The 15618-nt window shown below is 39.7% G+C and overlaps 1 protein-coding gene across 1 annotated transcript in view; it reads right to left on the bottom strand.

Moving 5' to 3' along the window:
• BNIP1 (BCL2 interacting protein 1) overlaps nucleotides 1-15618 on the bottom strand; it is a 50196-nt gene that overhangs the window by 17200 nt on the left and 17378 nt on the right. Inside the window, exons 4-5 of the mRNA XM_069244655.1 lie at nucleotides 5368-5469; nucleotides 3815-3933 (exon numbers count right to left, since the gene is read on the bottom strand). Coding sequence (XP_069100756.1) covers nucleotides 3815-3933; nucleotides 5368-5469 — 221 coding nt within the window. The remainder of the gene's footprint in view (nucleotides 1-3814; nucleotides 3934-5367; nucleotides 5470-15618) is intronic.

Below are 15618 nucleotides of genomic sequence, written 5' to 3'. Positions count from 1 at the left end.
ATGCTTGTGAAATTAACTTGGTGGGGAAGGCACAGCAGAGAGAGTGGAGACAGGTATACCACCACAGACTGAGGGGCTGCCGTTCTCACAAATAAGGTGCCCTGTAATGATGTGTAAGAAAATATGCAACTGGAAGACTGCAAAAACTGGATGTAGGTTAACTAAACTCAGCTTCTGGCAGACAGGATTTGAATGAATTATCTAAGACGGGAATCATCAAGAAAACATGCTCATTACGCCCAGGATTTGCATACACAGCGAAGATATTGAACAGCATTGCACATATCACCATTACAAGGCACACCAGCATACAGGTGAACTGCAGGAATGCACATTTAAAAGGCACCAAGCACGCTACAATACACCTGATAACTGGGAGTGGGTCACATGTAAACCCCAGGACCCACCCCAAAACTTGTTCAGAATACCAAAACACAATGCTCACTTCAAGGGAATCCACACACTATTTCACTGGATCCTTCAAGCACAATTAGAAAAGAAAGTTGTTAACTAATATTGGTAACATCTCCTCTCTAACAACTGCATTGCAACCATCATGAGGATCGCTACTACTACATACCCAGGACTATTTTCCATTTCTCCTTCAACAATGCTGAATTATCCTAATTGAGCTTACACCTCTCTCACTCAGACTGAGCTCTTTTAAATTAGCCTTGCCAGGCAGGATTACAAAATATCACATTTAGCTGACCTTGTAAGCCCCCCTCCAGGCCCAAATAAAACCACAGGTTTAGAAGGCGCTGCAGCACAACCTCATATCTTGCAAGAAAATTCAGGAAAACAGGGAACAAAGCTGCATTATACTGAATCTGTTTAAACAGATTTTTTGAAGAGTCAATTGTCAGACATAATGAACTCTTAAACAGAACAAAATGCCATTTTATTAAGCAACAGATGTTTTATGCAACTGTGTGACCAACACATGAGCGTTTTTTAACTTGAAACTAATAACACTTGGGCAAGGGCACAGAAGAAGGCAAAGGCTAAGAGTAACTTCTAAGGTTTCTTAAAGCACACATGTAAAAAATGTAAAACAAATCTGCTTTTTCTCCTACAATATGTATAAGTATTTCAAAAGGTATAGCCCTCTGGCGAAGTGTATATGACATATGCTACCTTTTTTTTTTTTTTTTTTTACTTTTAATTTGGTATTACAGGCAGCAATGCAACATAATCAGGTATCATTGAAAGCAAATAGTAAATAAGTGTTAAGTAGTGTGGACTGACAAGCCAGATTACAATTTGCAGCCAGATCCAATGTATGCATCAGACAGTATTCATTCAGCTACCTCTTCTAATACACATAATCTCTCACACATTTTATTCCAACTTTCCAGGTCTTGCTCTAGACTGGGATCTGTCATAACTACAGCCTTACACTTCTTCCAAATAAGGCCCGATCATTTACATCTCTTAAATAGGGTTTGAAGACCACTTTGCGACTGGTGAATTGTTATATATTTCTTTGTCTACAACAGGGTACTAGTATTTTAAGAATGTGTGTATGAACCCCCAGAGAACTAGCAAACCAAGGGAAGTGTTAATTGCTAATTACCTGCTGGTTACTAGAAAACCTGTATTATATCAATTAACAAACCAAGCTATCTGCCATGTTAGATGAAAAGACGTTGTATCAAAAAGGAATAATTGCAGCACAAAACAATTAACATGCATTTATAACATCTAGCCAGGAATGTGACTTTGCAAGTTAAAGATTTATTACAGATTTTTGTATAATCTGTGGACTACAAATATGAACTCGGCAAGTCAGCTAAACATTTCATATTTCTGAGGTAAAAGAATTGAGTACCATTACATTTGGTAATTGTTTAAAAAACGTACAGTGCCTAGGAACAACACAACCACAGTAAAAAGAGCAATATAAAAATAAGTTATTATAAATGTCTTAATGTTGTAAACTGACTATCGGAGATAGAAGTGTTTTGGTAGGAGACAAGCCAAGCCCAGCTTTCCTACCCAGGAAAGGGGATCTGAAAGTTAATTAAAGACTCTCCCCAGTATACACAGGAACCACATCTGGCTAAAATGCAATGGTGCAAGCGTGTGAGGTCTCTGTTTGGCATGAGATTTATGGAAAAGCCAACAGTGCTTTATGAGGTTGGTCACGCACTGAAATGACGCACTGAGGTAAAAAAAAAGGATAAACTGGAAATTGACTAGTGTAATTACTGGTGGCCGAGGTCAGTTCAAGCAATCCATCCACCAGTTTTGTGTATTTCATGCATTTTTAAGTACATTATCCCATTGCATAGTACTAAAACATGGCATTGTTTTTGAAAGGTGCATAGGGTCCTCGCAGTGTATTATTTTTCGTTACATTGAAGGTATGATTGTTATAAATGATTTTGCTCAAAGTTTCATTTTCAACAATTTTCCATACATACACATATTTGATGTTCTGAGTGTGAATTGGTCATACATTTTTTCAAGATGGGATATTAAAGTTTTTGGAGTTTCACCTGCTGCACTAAGGGAAATTGTGAAGTATTCGATCAATATATCATAAGGGCACAGTTTAGGTTCTATAATGAGCAGAGATGTACATACATTAGATATTGACAAGAATAGAGTTGTGGGTAAATGAATGTAGGTGTTATTAATAGCAGAAGTCCATGAGTTTGGGGTATTATCACGAGAGAATGTACTTGCTATGTCACTTATGAAGATCATAACTCGACCAGGATACTGTCAGGCCTAGAGTACGTAGCCAATGGACACATTAAGTAGCACAGCTATGACTGACACTTGGTATTCATGAAAGTAATTGCAGGTATGAAGAGCAGAGCACTGAGTAAATCTACTTTACACATTCAGTTTTAAATGGGCACATTTATCTGATGAGACACTTTCAAAGCTATCTTAAAAAGGTAGATACCGTAAACTGTGATAAGTGACAGAGATCTGATTTTTAGCTCGGTAAGACATTGAGCGGACTTTCCACTGGTTGCTTTTGCTACTTTTACAGCATCAAAGGGTTGTTTGGAAAGAGAGCATGAGCTCTTCAAGGTGCCAACCATACCAGATTGAATTTGAGATTTTTTTTGTGAAAATGTGCCTTGTGCTCTAATTTGATTTTCCAAAAAAGACAACGATGTGATGACAAAAGGGCCGCCACTTTCATCCAGCAACAATTTGGCAGTTTCAACGCATGCAATCATCAAACAAGTGTACAATGTGCCAAAACCTTTCTGAATAAGAGTGGTGAAGTGAGTGACTCAGCACTTTAATAGTTTAAAATACCCATAACTTCGGTTGAATGGCACCAATGGGCAGCACATACCCTCTGAAAACTGTTCCAGCAACACAGAATATGGAATCAGCTCCATTTCCAACAACTTGACCCTTTAGTTTGTGGAGGTGCCATATCTCACCTCTTCCCAGTCTCAAAAAATTGCAGCAGATGTCCAGAAGCCTGACGAACTAGACTCCGAAATAATCTTCATTTAAATCCTACAATGATGCATTGACCTCTGCACATACACTGTGTTTGAATTCTCATTTTACCCAGTCAATAGAGAAGGATACGATGTTCTAGAAAAACACCTAGATTAAGCTCCTGAAAGCTCTGCACCCACCCATACTTTCAAGAAGACCATGGCATTACTGTACACAAGGCCCTCACAATGTTTTAGAGCTAGAATAATAAACAGAAGTATTCTGCCCAATTACACTTCTTAAGTAAAAGAGTTTTGTATGTAGTGCCTGCCAGCTTATTCTCATACTACATTACCAAGCTGGCAGCCGTGCCCTCTCACACCATGGCATTACCTACCTAGCGTCTGCACAGTCTCTTCACTTTGGCGGACCTGCTGAGACATCATCTTGCTGATACTCATCAGGCTTTCGGTAATATCACTGGCCGACTCAGCCAAATTTTCCTTTGTTGTTTTTCTAGAATGTTGGAGAGAAGAAAGAACACGAGGAAACCAACAGGATGCACAGTTGGTTCGGGAGAGATTATTTAGCTGGTTCAAGAAAGGACAGGTTGAGAGATAAGTGAACAGGTTAGCTCATCCTGCACAGTTACGAATAGTACAGGGGCAATAGGGACGATAAGAGAGAGGGCAGTGGGAAAGCCCACCAGAAGAACAGAGGGAAAGCAGATAGCGGGAATGGGAAGCTAATATAGGACAGGAGGGGGCCTGAGGGAGGTCAGGAGGCGAGATGGAAATGCAGGAGGAGGAGGAGTTAAAAGGGACCAAGAGGAGGGAGATGAGATGGGGCTGGAGGAGAAAGCGGAGTGAGGGTAGGAGATGTGACAGTTGAAAGAGGGAGGCGAGAGAAGGCACGAGCTGGAGTTGAGGGAAAATTGGCCAGTGAGAGCAGGGAATGGACATTGAAGCTGATAGATGCCAAATTAAGAAAGAGCAACAAAGGAAAGGGAAGTAACAGAGAGGACACAGTTGTAAAAGAAGAGCGCTGCAATATATGAAATCTAAAATAATATACCTCAGAAACGGTACATCGCATCGCCTCATACAATGGACAATTCTGCAAACTCTTTCAAAATTCTAAATTAAATAATGTGCACCTAAGAATGCTGTCTACACTGTGACTACTCTCAGAAATAAACAACAGACAGAAGGGTATGGGTTCATACTCTGCTGGAACTTGCATGCACTAAAAGAGCCTCTTTTACTACCAGTTGGTGAGAACACAACACTTCAGATCTACACAATCTATACTCCAATTGAATAGCACTTATCATAGCAGAAGCTCTCATTACAGCACCTCCTGGATGAAATCCTGAAAGCTAACCTTAAAAGTATGTCACGACAAACATCAGGGTGACTTAAATATTGAAAGTTGCAGGAGTCTATGAAAACACAGTTAATCATAATGTAGTATTTTGCATTTTCCTACCATGTTTAGATGTGTTAGTGAACACCCTTTGTATAGCTCGATTTAACAACTGTCCCCTCTGTTAGATAATGCTCTCCTCTATAAACTGCAGCCTCTTGCCTTCTCGATGCTATGCAGTCCTTTATTTGCAAGCCCTGTGATTGAACTGTTTTAAAAGTGCAGTACGGCTGTATTTGGTTTATACTTTAGACAGTTTTCATGTCTTTAAAAGCACTAGTGCCTTCCCGAACGCCAAGGTCAGTGCAACTGATGTACTCCATTTATTTATCCCATTCAGGTTATCACTAGACACAGCAAGAAATCGTCCTTGGACAGACATGGCAGCAGCACCTCTTTGGCATAGTAAGTGAGGTACTAATTCTAGACCCGAGGCGTGGGCTTGTAATAAAGAAAGTCCATGCTGTTACGCCACTGCATCTTCACTTGCAATAGCCTTAGCACAATATGAACACTGCTCATTACCTCTGCCTGACAAAATCGCCTCCTTGCAACAATTCATCCTTCTCTGAGTTGTCTATTGCATTCTTGCATGCTACGTTCGCCTTCCTCCACACAGTCTGATTGCTGGAATAAAAAACAAAAAATGCATTTTGTCACTTATTCTTCGTTCTTTATTGAGATTGGTGCAGACAAATCAATATATGAACGTCCATTTTATGGGCCAATCTTCTCCTAAGCATTAAAAATATTTTGGAACAATTTTGTGTATTTTTTATTTTGCTTGCATATTCCATGACAGTGCAGAATTGTTGTGTTTTGCCCTTACCCTCCTAACTAGTTCGAATGACGGAACCACAGCTTCCCCTGCAGTGACAGTGCAGTTCCTATTGCAATGTCACCTGATCCCAACTCTCTCCTGGAGTGCTCTTTCGTTAGTGGGACCTCCTCATACTTCACCAACATGACAGATACCAACCAGTGAGAATATGGCAAAGTAAAAAAAAAAAAACACGCTTAAAAAACAGTGAACAGTTAAAAAAAAAAAAAAAACATACTCTGCTACAAAAGAAAAAAATATTACATCCTTTTCTGCAAAACTAAAGAAATCTGTGAAAAGGATTTGCTTGGCTCATAACAGCCCCTACTGTTTCTGCAATGCCCGTTGGTGGAATGGCATTCTGGCTATTGATAACAACCAGAAACCCACCCGCAAAACTTGTTCCTCAAGTAAGAATAGAAGGAATACCGACACTGGTACAGATGCTTGTGCTATACGCCATGGAAGGAAATCTTCTTACGCTTTGCTATTTGCTAAATGAAGTTAGCAGGCCACAACTGGGATAGGAAGTAGCCACTTACATTGCCACCAAGTTGCGAAGAAATAATTCAATTGCCATTACAAAATAGCTTGCAGTTCTTGCTCATGAACACATTTCCAGTATACGCAATATCCCACATTCCCTCAATGGACGCTCCCACAATGTTCAAAAAATAAAATGCTTGTTTTGGGGTTTCTTGATTGCCGTGTAGGACTCTGCTGAAGTCCGATGGGAACTGCAGTCATCCTTCTCCTTCAAAGGCTAAGTATTACTTCTGTGCCTCTTTTCTCTCAGCCAAATACAAGCTGGTCACACAAGTGTTAAAAGAGGGCTCCAGTTACTTACCTGTAGTACCAGTTCGCCATCATGGGTATCCGATTAGTGAGCACAACTATTCATTATTTATGGCTCTTAATACTGGATATAAAAACAGTCTGATAATGGAACTGGGGTATAGGTCTGATGGGCATGAAGTGCAAGAGTGGGGATAAGGTTCAGGAAGAGGCAGCTGAACTTACGAGAAGATGGGAAGTACAGCCTTTGTTACGGGTGGAGGTGGGCGTAGAAAGAGAGGAAGTATTTGCATGAAGGGGGGCACTGTATTTGGCTAGGCATGGCTTAAATAGAAGAAAGCTGGGTGAGCATCGGAGTCTGACAGACATATGGCAGCGCAGATTTAAGGTATAGGATAGATGACAGCAAGTCGTATATATAAGGTGGAGGGGCAACAGGAAAGACAACAAAAACCTGCTATATCTGTGTGGGCCAGGATATCCTCTGCAGAGAACAAAAATATATTTATTTTTACTCTCAGGCTCACTCGTTCCACATAACTCTAAATTTGTCTGGATGCAAAATATTAATTAGATCGAAACGGAAAAGATTGCCTTAAATGAACTGGTAAGCAGCCTAATTAGAAAAGACAAATAACTGCCTACATTGCATGTTGTACATGTAAACAGAATAAGATAAATATGTCTTTTCAGGAGGTTAAAATTATTTTACTTAGGACCCCTGAGAAGCTTCCACGGTGGAGAAAATGAACTATCTTTCCCCACACACTAACCACTAAGAAAATAATCACATACAGCACTCAATACAATACAGTAGAACACCTTTTTTATACCCAACTATGTCCAATTAAACTATATTCTGTATGACATGTGGCGCCAAAAAGTACTTTCACTAACACGCCAGAGACAAACCTAAAGAGAACACATTACACAGAAGACCTTTTAAGAACGGAACCATACTCATAGCAGCACTTTCAATAATGAATGGCCAAACATCCACCTGAAAACTTTCGGAAGAGTTTGCAATGTTTTCATAGATAAAATTGTTCAGATTCATCATAACATTCACCCACAGGTGACTGTGACAAGCTTATCCATTCACTTACAGGTGTTTTCTCCTGGCTAATGGTCTACGATTCAAGCAGTCTCTGTGAAGGAGAGCTGCTAACCTCTGTTCCTGAGTGATAATTTGATAATTGCACAAAATGAACGAGAGGAGCAGCATGGCCATCACATTTAAACCTGAAAAGGTATGGCCCACACTATTAATGAAGAATTCCAATAAGGATAAAATCTGCAGAGAAAAGGTATCCAGAATTCTGCATAATTTGACAAATCTGAAGGTATATACAAAGTCTATGTGTCACAGTGCCCCTTTCCTTACTTGACGAATACGGAATGTGGGATGTTGTCAAAACTAGAGGACAAAATCCTCGGGGAGGCTCACAGGCGTGCCTAGTACAAACTGAAAGATGGAGTGCTGAAGGAGAGTGCTGCATAATATGAACTGCAAATTTGTTTTTAAGAAATGCAAATCAGGATCTCATACAGGGTATTTGACATTTAGCATTCTCTACCAAGGATCAGCTCACTTACATGATGGTGTAGAAAACAATTATTAACCTTTCGTTCCATTCTGCCATTGCCCTTCTGATCTCAACACCATGTCAAGTCTCTTTTGAAAAAAAGGCCTAATTTTGACCACTCAATTACCCTTCTACCTGCATTTCCTATCTCTAAAGAAATGCACGTTACTAAAATAAACAAGCATTTACAATGCAACACGGGTCTCGCGTTTGCTCATGTTAGAGCTGATCGCGTTGTAAACTCCTAACCCGACTTTTCACCTATCGGGCAAAAGTGCATTCATGTACACAACCCGAAAAAGTGAAATTAACTATGTAAAGCGCTCGACTTCTACCAAGCGAGATCGCGCTCGTAAATTAGAGAAAAAGAAGTCCATGAGCCCGATGGAAAACAGCGAGCCTCGCATGTTTTCTGTACTTGGTCTCTGCGCTCGAGGAGGGCTAGCCACCGGAAAAGGCATGACGTGTGCGTGCCTTCGACTAATGAAAGCAAGCAGATTTTATTAGGCAAGCCCACAAACCAATAAAAAACACTGATGTGAAGTTGACAGGGCTCGAGCCCTTTTCTAAATACAAAAGCGTCTTGCTGCGATACGCATGCGCGAGCGCATGCAACGCAGGCTCGACCCTAAAAACTGCTCTCACCTAGATAATTGTTCTTTTTTTGGTGATGCTCAGACAGATTTCCAGTCTAACTCAAGCCACGAATGGTGTATAATTGCTACAATTGTTTGTAAGAGCTAGGACACAAAAAGCACTGAAAGGACATTTTGCTTCCCCTGTCACAACAGTCACTTCTGAAGACCCTCAGGTGTTCACTTTATCTCCCTACATACTCGATCTCCAATTCATCCACTCCCTCCTTAAGTAGCTTTGATATTCAATTCTATTCATATGAAGATGACATGATATCCACTTAATTTGCCACCTCACGTGTCAAACCTCCAACTTAGGAATTTTAAGGGATTGCCTTCTTTGAATCACAGATTCAATGAAAAATACCTGAATGAAGATCAGTTGTGTTGAAAATGTAAGCTTTCATTACAAGAGGCAATACCACTCTCAAGTCTTTAAAGTCTGGCCCATAGATCAAGGTCCTTTTATTGTCCCAAACAAGACTTTATTTAAAAGTTTAGGACTTGTTGCTGACTCAAAAATCCCAAGTCACTGCTCTTGTCTTCTGCTTGATCCTTTCATATTCAAAAGCTTAGTTCTAGTGTTCCTTTTTTATGTCAGAAAGAAAAACAGATGCTATTAATGCTCTGGTGTGTTTGCAGATGGATTATTGCAGTTCCCTATAGTTTAGTATGGAAAAAAAACTGACCTACAAAATCAATCAGCCAGGCTAGCTACTTCATCTCCCTAGAGCAAAGCCTTTATTGGTCCATCTTCAGTTGCTACTCATCAAATCAATTAAAATTCAAAGTATTTTGCATTGTTTGCAGGTGTCACTCTACTTCAGTATAATCATTTCTTACTTGGGGGAGCTCTAAATGAGTGCCCTCCTGCTTATTAAGCTCCTCCCACCTACACCTTCTCAAGATCCTATTTTTGTGTGGCCTGCTTTTAAGGTCATGCCTTTTCAGGCCTTATCAACAAACTGTGGAACGATCTACTGATGGACTGTAAAAAATATAATTCGTACTTTGATTCCAGGAAAAAATTGGGAGACTTTTCTATCCTCCAAATAAGTCACTCTGAGACTTCTCCACAGTGTCAACAGAAATTCAGGTAAGAGTTTATTAAATTCATTGACCTACCTTCTAACACACCTAGGACTACCTATGTGCGCCACGTAGTCAACTATCATGGTGCCCACCAGAAGATGCACCAAAAAACATTTAACGTAAAATGTTAAATTGAATTGCTCAAAAAGATGCATCAGGAGCAAAACATCACACCAGATGGCCCACCACACAAACATCTAGCACAGGTCAGATGTGTCACATGCCCTGAAACAATGAGATAATGTTCATTCAGGACGAAATAAATGTATCTACTACCTTAGCAGTTAATTAGTGCAGTCGTTCAGCCTCACATCTGAGACAGGAATTCAAACATCCTCAGCTCAAAGAGTTACACACAAAAACACAATCTGGAGAAGCATATAAACACATTTAGCAAATAACATAATATTTAAAAAAAAGACTCAAAATATGTTCTGTACTGGAAACGTCAAAATGTTTGGGAAAGGCTCCTCCAGACTGCTGATTGCACTAACATGCATACCAGTGTAGACTGGACCATTTGCAAAAGGGGATAACATAACACTGTGGATTGTGTCTGACACAAGAGGGGGTGTTGGGTATTAAAATTGTATCCATGCCATTAACAGAAAGTCAGCAACAAGGCAATTACACCATCAACTCACTGAACACCAATAGAGGGGGGAGGGGTGGATGAGTTTGTCCAGACAGCCATGAAAATATGGGAGTGTTATCTAATGTCTCAGGACCAGGATATGGTTCAAGCAGAGTTCAGGAGGCTATTGGGAAGTCAGCCAGAGGCAGGTAAAGTCAATCCACAGACCCGAAACCTGGAGAGATCCGTGGTCTCCTGATAGAATCCGAACTGACAGGTTATTTTTGTTCATACTTGATAATATCGTTATTGCATTGATTAATTAACATCATTACAATACTTCAGATGTCTGACTTGCGAAAGATACATCATTAAAATATTCACAAAAAAAAATAAATCTAAAGTTTTCATCCTAACACAGAAGCTGTAAACAGCTGTTGAATTTGTCTTCTGGAATTTTATCACAGATTCTAAAAAGATGTTAATCAAGTTAATATCATTATGCCTGCTTTAAAATACTCTGATTACTTTAACACACTAAACAATACCTGCTCCATGATTCTCAGTATTAATGTTAGAGAACCGGAATTTCAACTAGTCTCTGTATACTTCCGGAATAGTAAGTAGGCCCGATCTGATCAAAGTCTGTAACTGAGCGCATAGTCATTTGAATTAATTACTTCATTATGCCATTATTGATCTATCAGATGTTTAATACAGCAATAGGTGGCATAGAGGAACGTGTCCATATTCATACAGTTTGGTAAATTCTTCAGTGCAATGTCAATATTCATTACAACGCAGCATAAAAATTGCAATGTTTATTCTTTCACAACACTAATCAATTGCATTGTTAACTACTTTAATTGTCTTCTTATGAAACCCTGACTTCAGCTGCCTTTTATTGGTTAATAAATAAGTACATGTGCATGGGAGATGTGCAACAATTTCAACCTTGTCATTACAAAAACAACAATACCCACATAAAAAAAAGCTTGAACCATTATTTGTACTTTTCAAACCAGACTTATTATCAGCTACTAGTAATAGCAAACGCTGAAACCTTAAGAAGCCTGCTTGGAGTCAAATACATCACAGCGTGATCTCAACGCTAAATGTTATCCAACAATTACATACAGCACACAATTACACTGTTGATTAGAACTGGTGATTTTAACTTAATCCTTATGACATATAGCTCAGATGATCAAGGGTATGAAGAGCAGAATCTATTCTCGAGAATTGCCCTTATTACATCACCTCATCAAGGAAAGTACAACAACGGTGTTGAACTGCTATAGCTTCGAACTGTGGACCTTAAATGGAAAACACCTAACAGATTCTACGATGGAATACACTTGCACTCTCTGGATCTCCAATGCGTTCTAGATTATTCTTTTATGTCAATTAGACTATTTGCTTATATTGAGAATTTCATTATACAGCTAATCTTAAAGAACGATCATTAACCTCAAAATTCTACATTGAATTGTGGCGCCAAAAAGGAAAGTAGGTTTTAGCACCAAAATAAAAGAAGCAGTTCACGTCAATAATAATAGTTTTGAGGAAAGGAAACTCTAAGTGTACTCTTTGCTTAGAGGCACAACTGATTTATCATGTAACCTTAGTTGGTAGTCATTACTTAAAACTTCTTTTAAGAAAATAGCACAAAATAGCTATCTGGGTAGCAAAGGCGGAAGTAAAAGGAGATAATTGTTAACTCCTTTTGAGATATGTAAAGAAAATGACAAGTCCATTTTGGAACTACATTCATAGGCTTGAAGTCAAAGATGATATAAAACCATCAACTGTGTCATCTATCTATCAGTTTGGGATTCTAATATCAAAACCCTAACACTCACTAAAGTTCAAGATTAATCAGACTACGAAGTAGCTCCAGAAAAACACTACAATGCTAATGATGAAGAGGTTAGGAAGGCCTCTCCTTCACTTTGAGTCCAAGTGCCCAATGGGCTCCCTGCTGCCTTATTTAAATCAGACACTTATTTCTGATGTAGACGGTTCAGACCACTTTAAATTACTGGTTTGGTTTCTTGCTTTGGTACAGCTGGGTTCATGGGGAGGGATACACTTTTTTTTACAAAAAAAAAAAAAAAAAAAAAACACTCCACCCCCACGGACTGCTCAAACTGTCGACTCATTGCACTTCAGGATATGTTTGTTAAAAAATGTACTAAACAAACTAGAAAAGTTGCTTGCACACCAAAATCTTTTGCCATTTTCTTTCCAAATAGACTTCCGTACTAAGAACAGGACATCAGACAATATTCTAGCCCAGTCCATTGCCATTCACACATGTTATTATTAATGGCAGTGTGCCTGCTTTGATGACTTTGAAACGGCACTCAATGAAATTACGGAATTAGTTAGGATATCATAATGGAAGAATCTGAACAACTGGGGGATCAAATATATGCTGCTGAAAGCCATCAAGCAGCTATAGTTGGACCGGTGTTCAAAAAGTTGGCACACTGCCTTACCTTCTATGATCTGTATGAAGAGGGTGGCCGAAAGACGGCTGTGATCTTTCAACTGTTGTTTAACTTGTACTTTTTTTACATTACAGCTTTAGGAGCCACTCTGGCCATACATACATACCCTCATACGTACATACAGGGAGTGCAGAATTATTAGGCAAATGAGTATTTTGACCACATCATCCTCTTTATGCATGTTGTCTTACTCCAAGCTGTATAGGCTCGAAAGCCTACTACCAATTAAGCATATTAGGTGATGTGCATCTCTGTAATGAGAAGGGGTGTGGTCTAATGACATCAACACCCTATATCAGGTGTGCATAATTATTAGGCAACTTCCTTTCCTTTGGCAAAATGGGTCAAAAGAAGGACTTGACAGGCTCAGAAAAGTCAAAAATAGTGAGATATCTTGCAGAGGGATGCAGCACTCTTAAAATTGCAAAGCTTCTGAAGCGTGATCATCGAACAATCAAGCGTTTCATTCAAAATAGTCAACAGGGTCGCAAGAAGCGTGTGGAAAAACCAAGGCGCAAAATAACTGCCCATGAACTGAGAAAAGTCAAGCGTGCAGCTGCCACGATGCCACTTGCCACCAGTTTGGCCATATTTCAGAGCTGCAACATCACTGGAGTGCCCAAAAGCACAAGGTGTGCAATACTCAGAGACATGGCCAAGGTAAGAAAGGCTGAAAGACGACCACCACTGAACAAGACACACAAGCTGAAACGTCAAGACTGGGCCAAGAAATATCTCAAGACTGATTTTTCTAAGGTTTTATGGACTGATGAAATGAGAGTGAGTCTTGATGGGCCAGATGGATGGGCCCGTGGCTGGATTGGTAAAGGGCAGAGAGCTCCAGTCCGACTCAGACGCCAGCAAGGTGGAGGTGGAGTACTGGTTTGGGCTGGTATCATCAAAGATGAGCTTGTGGGGCCTTTTCGGGTTGAGGATGGAGTCAAGCTCAACTCCCAGTCCTACTGCCAGTTCCTGGAAGACACCTTCTTCAAGCAGTGGTACAGGAAGAAGTCTGCATCCTTCAAGAAAAACATGATTCTCATGCAGGACAATGCTCCATCACACGCGTCCAAGTACTCCACAGCGTGGCTGGCAAGAAAGGGTATAAAAGAAGGAAATCTAATGACATGGCCTCCTTGTTCACCTGATCTGAACCCCATTGAGAACCTGTGGTCCATCATCAAATGTGAGATTTACAAGGAGGGAAAACAGTACACCTCTCTGAACAGTGTCTGGGAGGCTGTGGTTGCTGCTGCACGCAATGTTGATGGTGAACAGATCAAAACACTGACAGAATCCATGGATGGCAGGCTTTTGAGTGTCCTTGCAAAGAAAGGTGGCTATATTGGTCACTGATTTGTTTTTGTTTTGTTTTTGAATGTCAGAAATGTATATTTGTGAATGTTGAGATGTTATATTGGTTTCACTGGTAATAATAAATAATTGAAATGGGTATATATATTTTTTTGTTAAGTTGCCTAATAATTATGCACAGTAATAGTCACCTGCACACACAGATATCCCCCTAACATAGCTAAAACTAAAAACAAGCTAAAAACTACTTCCAAAAATATTCAGCTTTGATATTAATGAGTTTTTTGGGTTCATTGAGAACATGGTTGTTGTTCAATAATAAAATTAATCCTCAAAAATACAACTTGCCTAATAATTCTGCACTCCCTGTATTGCCCACCACCGCAAAGCTGAGGAGGAATTCAACAGCAATATAACAGTATGCAGACGACCCAGTCATTTTGGACAGAACTAGTATTGACCATGCTTTGCAAATATATCAGCAAGATCTATAAGATACAAAGATAGATGATGTTCTTTTGAGGCAGAAAGACCAAGAGGCCAGGAAGGAGGTCTATGAATGGCCAAGCTATTTCCAGCCTGGTTATCAGCTTGCATATACATAAATGTCTAGTTTAATGAAAAGTGCAGAAACCACTTACATTATGCAAATTATTTACTCACCTTTGGACACATCAGAAAAAAAAAAACAATCTTGGCAGTTGTAAGGGCCAAATCTCTGTCCTCTCTGACCCATAGTGAAGCTTTCAAGATGGCTGGATATTGAATCATGTAGCTTGTTCAGAATTATATTTAGGCAGCCCAACTTCACTATAAAAGGACAAATTAGACTGGAGTTATCATAACTACGTTATCAGTGGGAATAGAGCCTATTTTGTCCATACTTGCCACCAATTTAGACCCTGAGCGAAGCACACTAAATATTCTGCTTAGCCTGTACTTAATTAACTCAAAGGCAAACCCTAAACTCTTATTGCCCACATACCTATCCACAGCACTACGTTCATTGGACACGCAGGAGGCATGGGAGTTGGGATTGGCACACTGTGCATTTAAAGGGATACTGACAAAATATCTATAGGCCAAATAACAGATTTGATCTAATTAGCTCTGAGTTGTGTTTGACTCCGTTGTGGTGTTCTGCTGTTGCTATGAAAGCTAGCGTTCTATATGGAATATAGAGCACTGGCAGATGACCACTGACAACAGACTTGAGCGGACGTGTAATTATTGGCTTCGGATATTAAAGCCTTACTTTATTCAAGTCTTCGTGTGGCATGTTTCAACACAACAATGTGGCGACGAGCATCTGAAGCCTGAACCTGCACATCGAAAGATCTAAACCTCTAGCAGGATCATCTTTCATTACGCAGTCTTTTTCATCGACGCCCAAATTTACACATTCCGCAAGATAAGTCACAGAAGAATTCTGGTATTGTGACTACTG

Source organism: Pleurodeles waltl, chromosome 7, assembly GCF_031143425.1.
Source record: "Pleurodeles waltl isolate 20211129_DDA chromosome 7, aPleWal1.hap1.20221129, whole genome shotgun sequence".
NCBI lineage: Eukaryota > Metazoa > Chordata > Amphibia > Caudata > Salamandridae > Pleurodeles > Pleurodeles waltl.
Note: the sequence above shows the minus strand (reverse complement) of the source record. Positions and strands in the feature narration are given on the sequence as shown.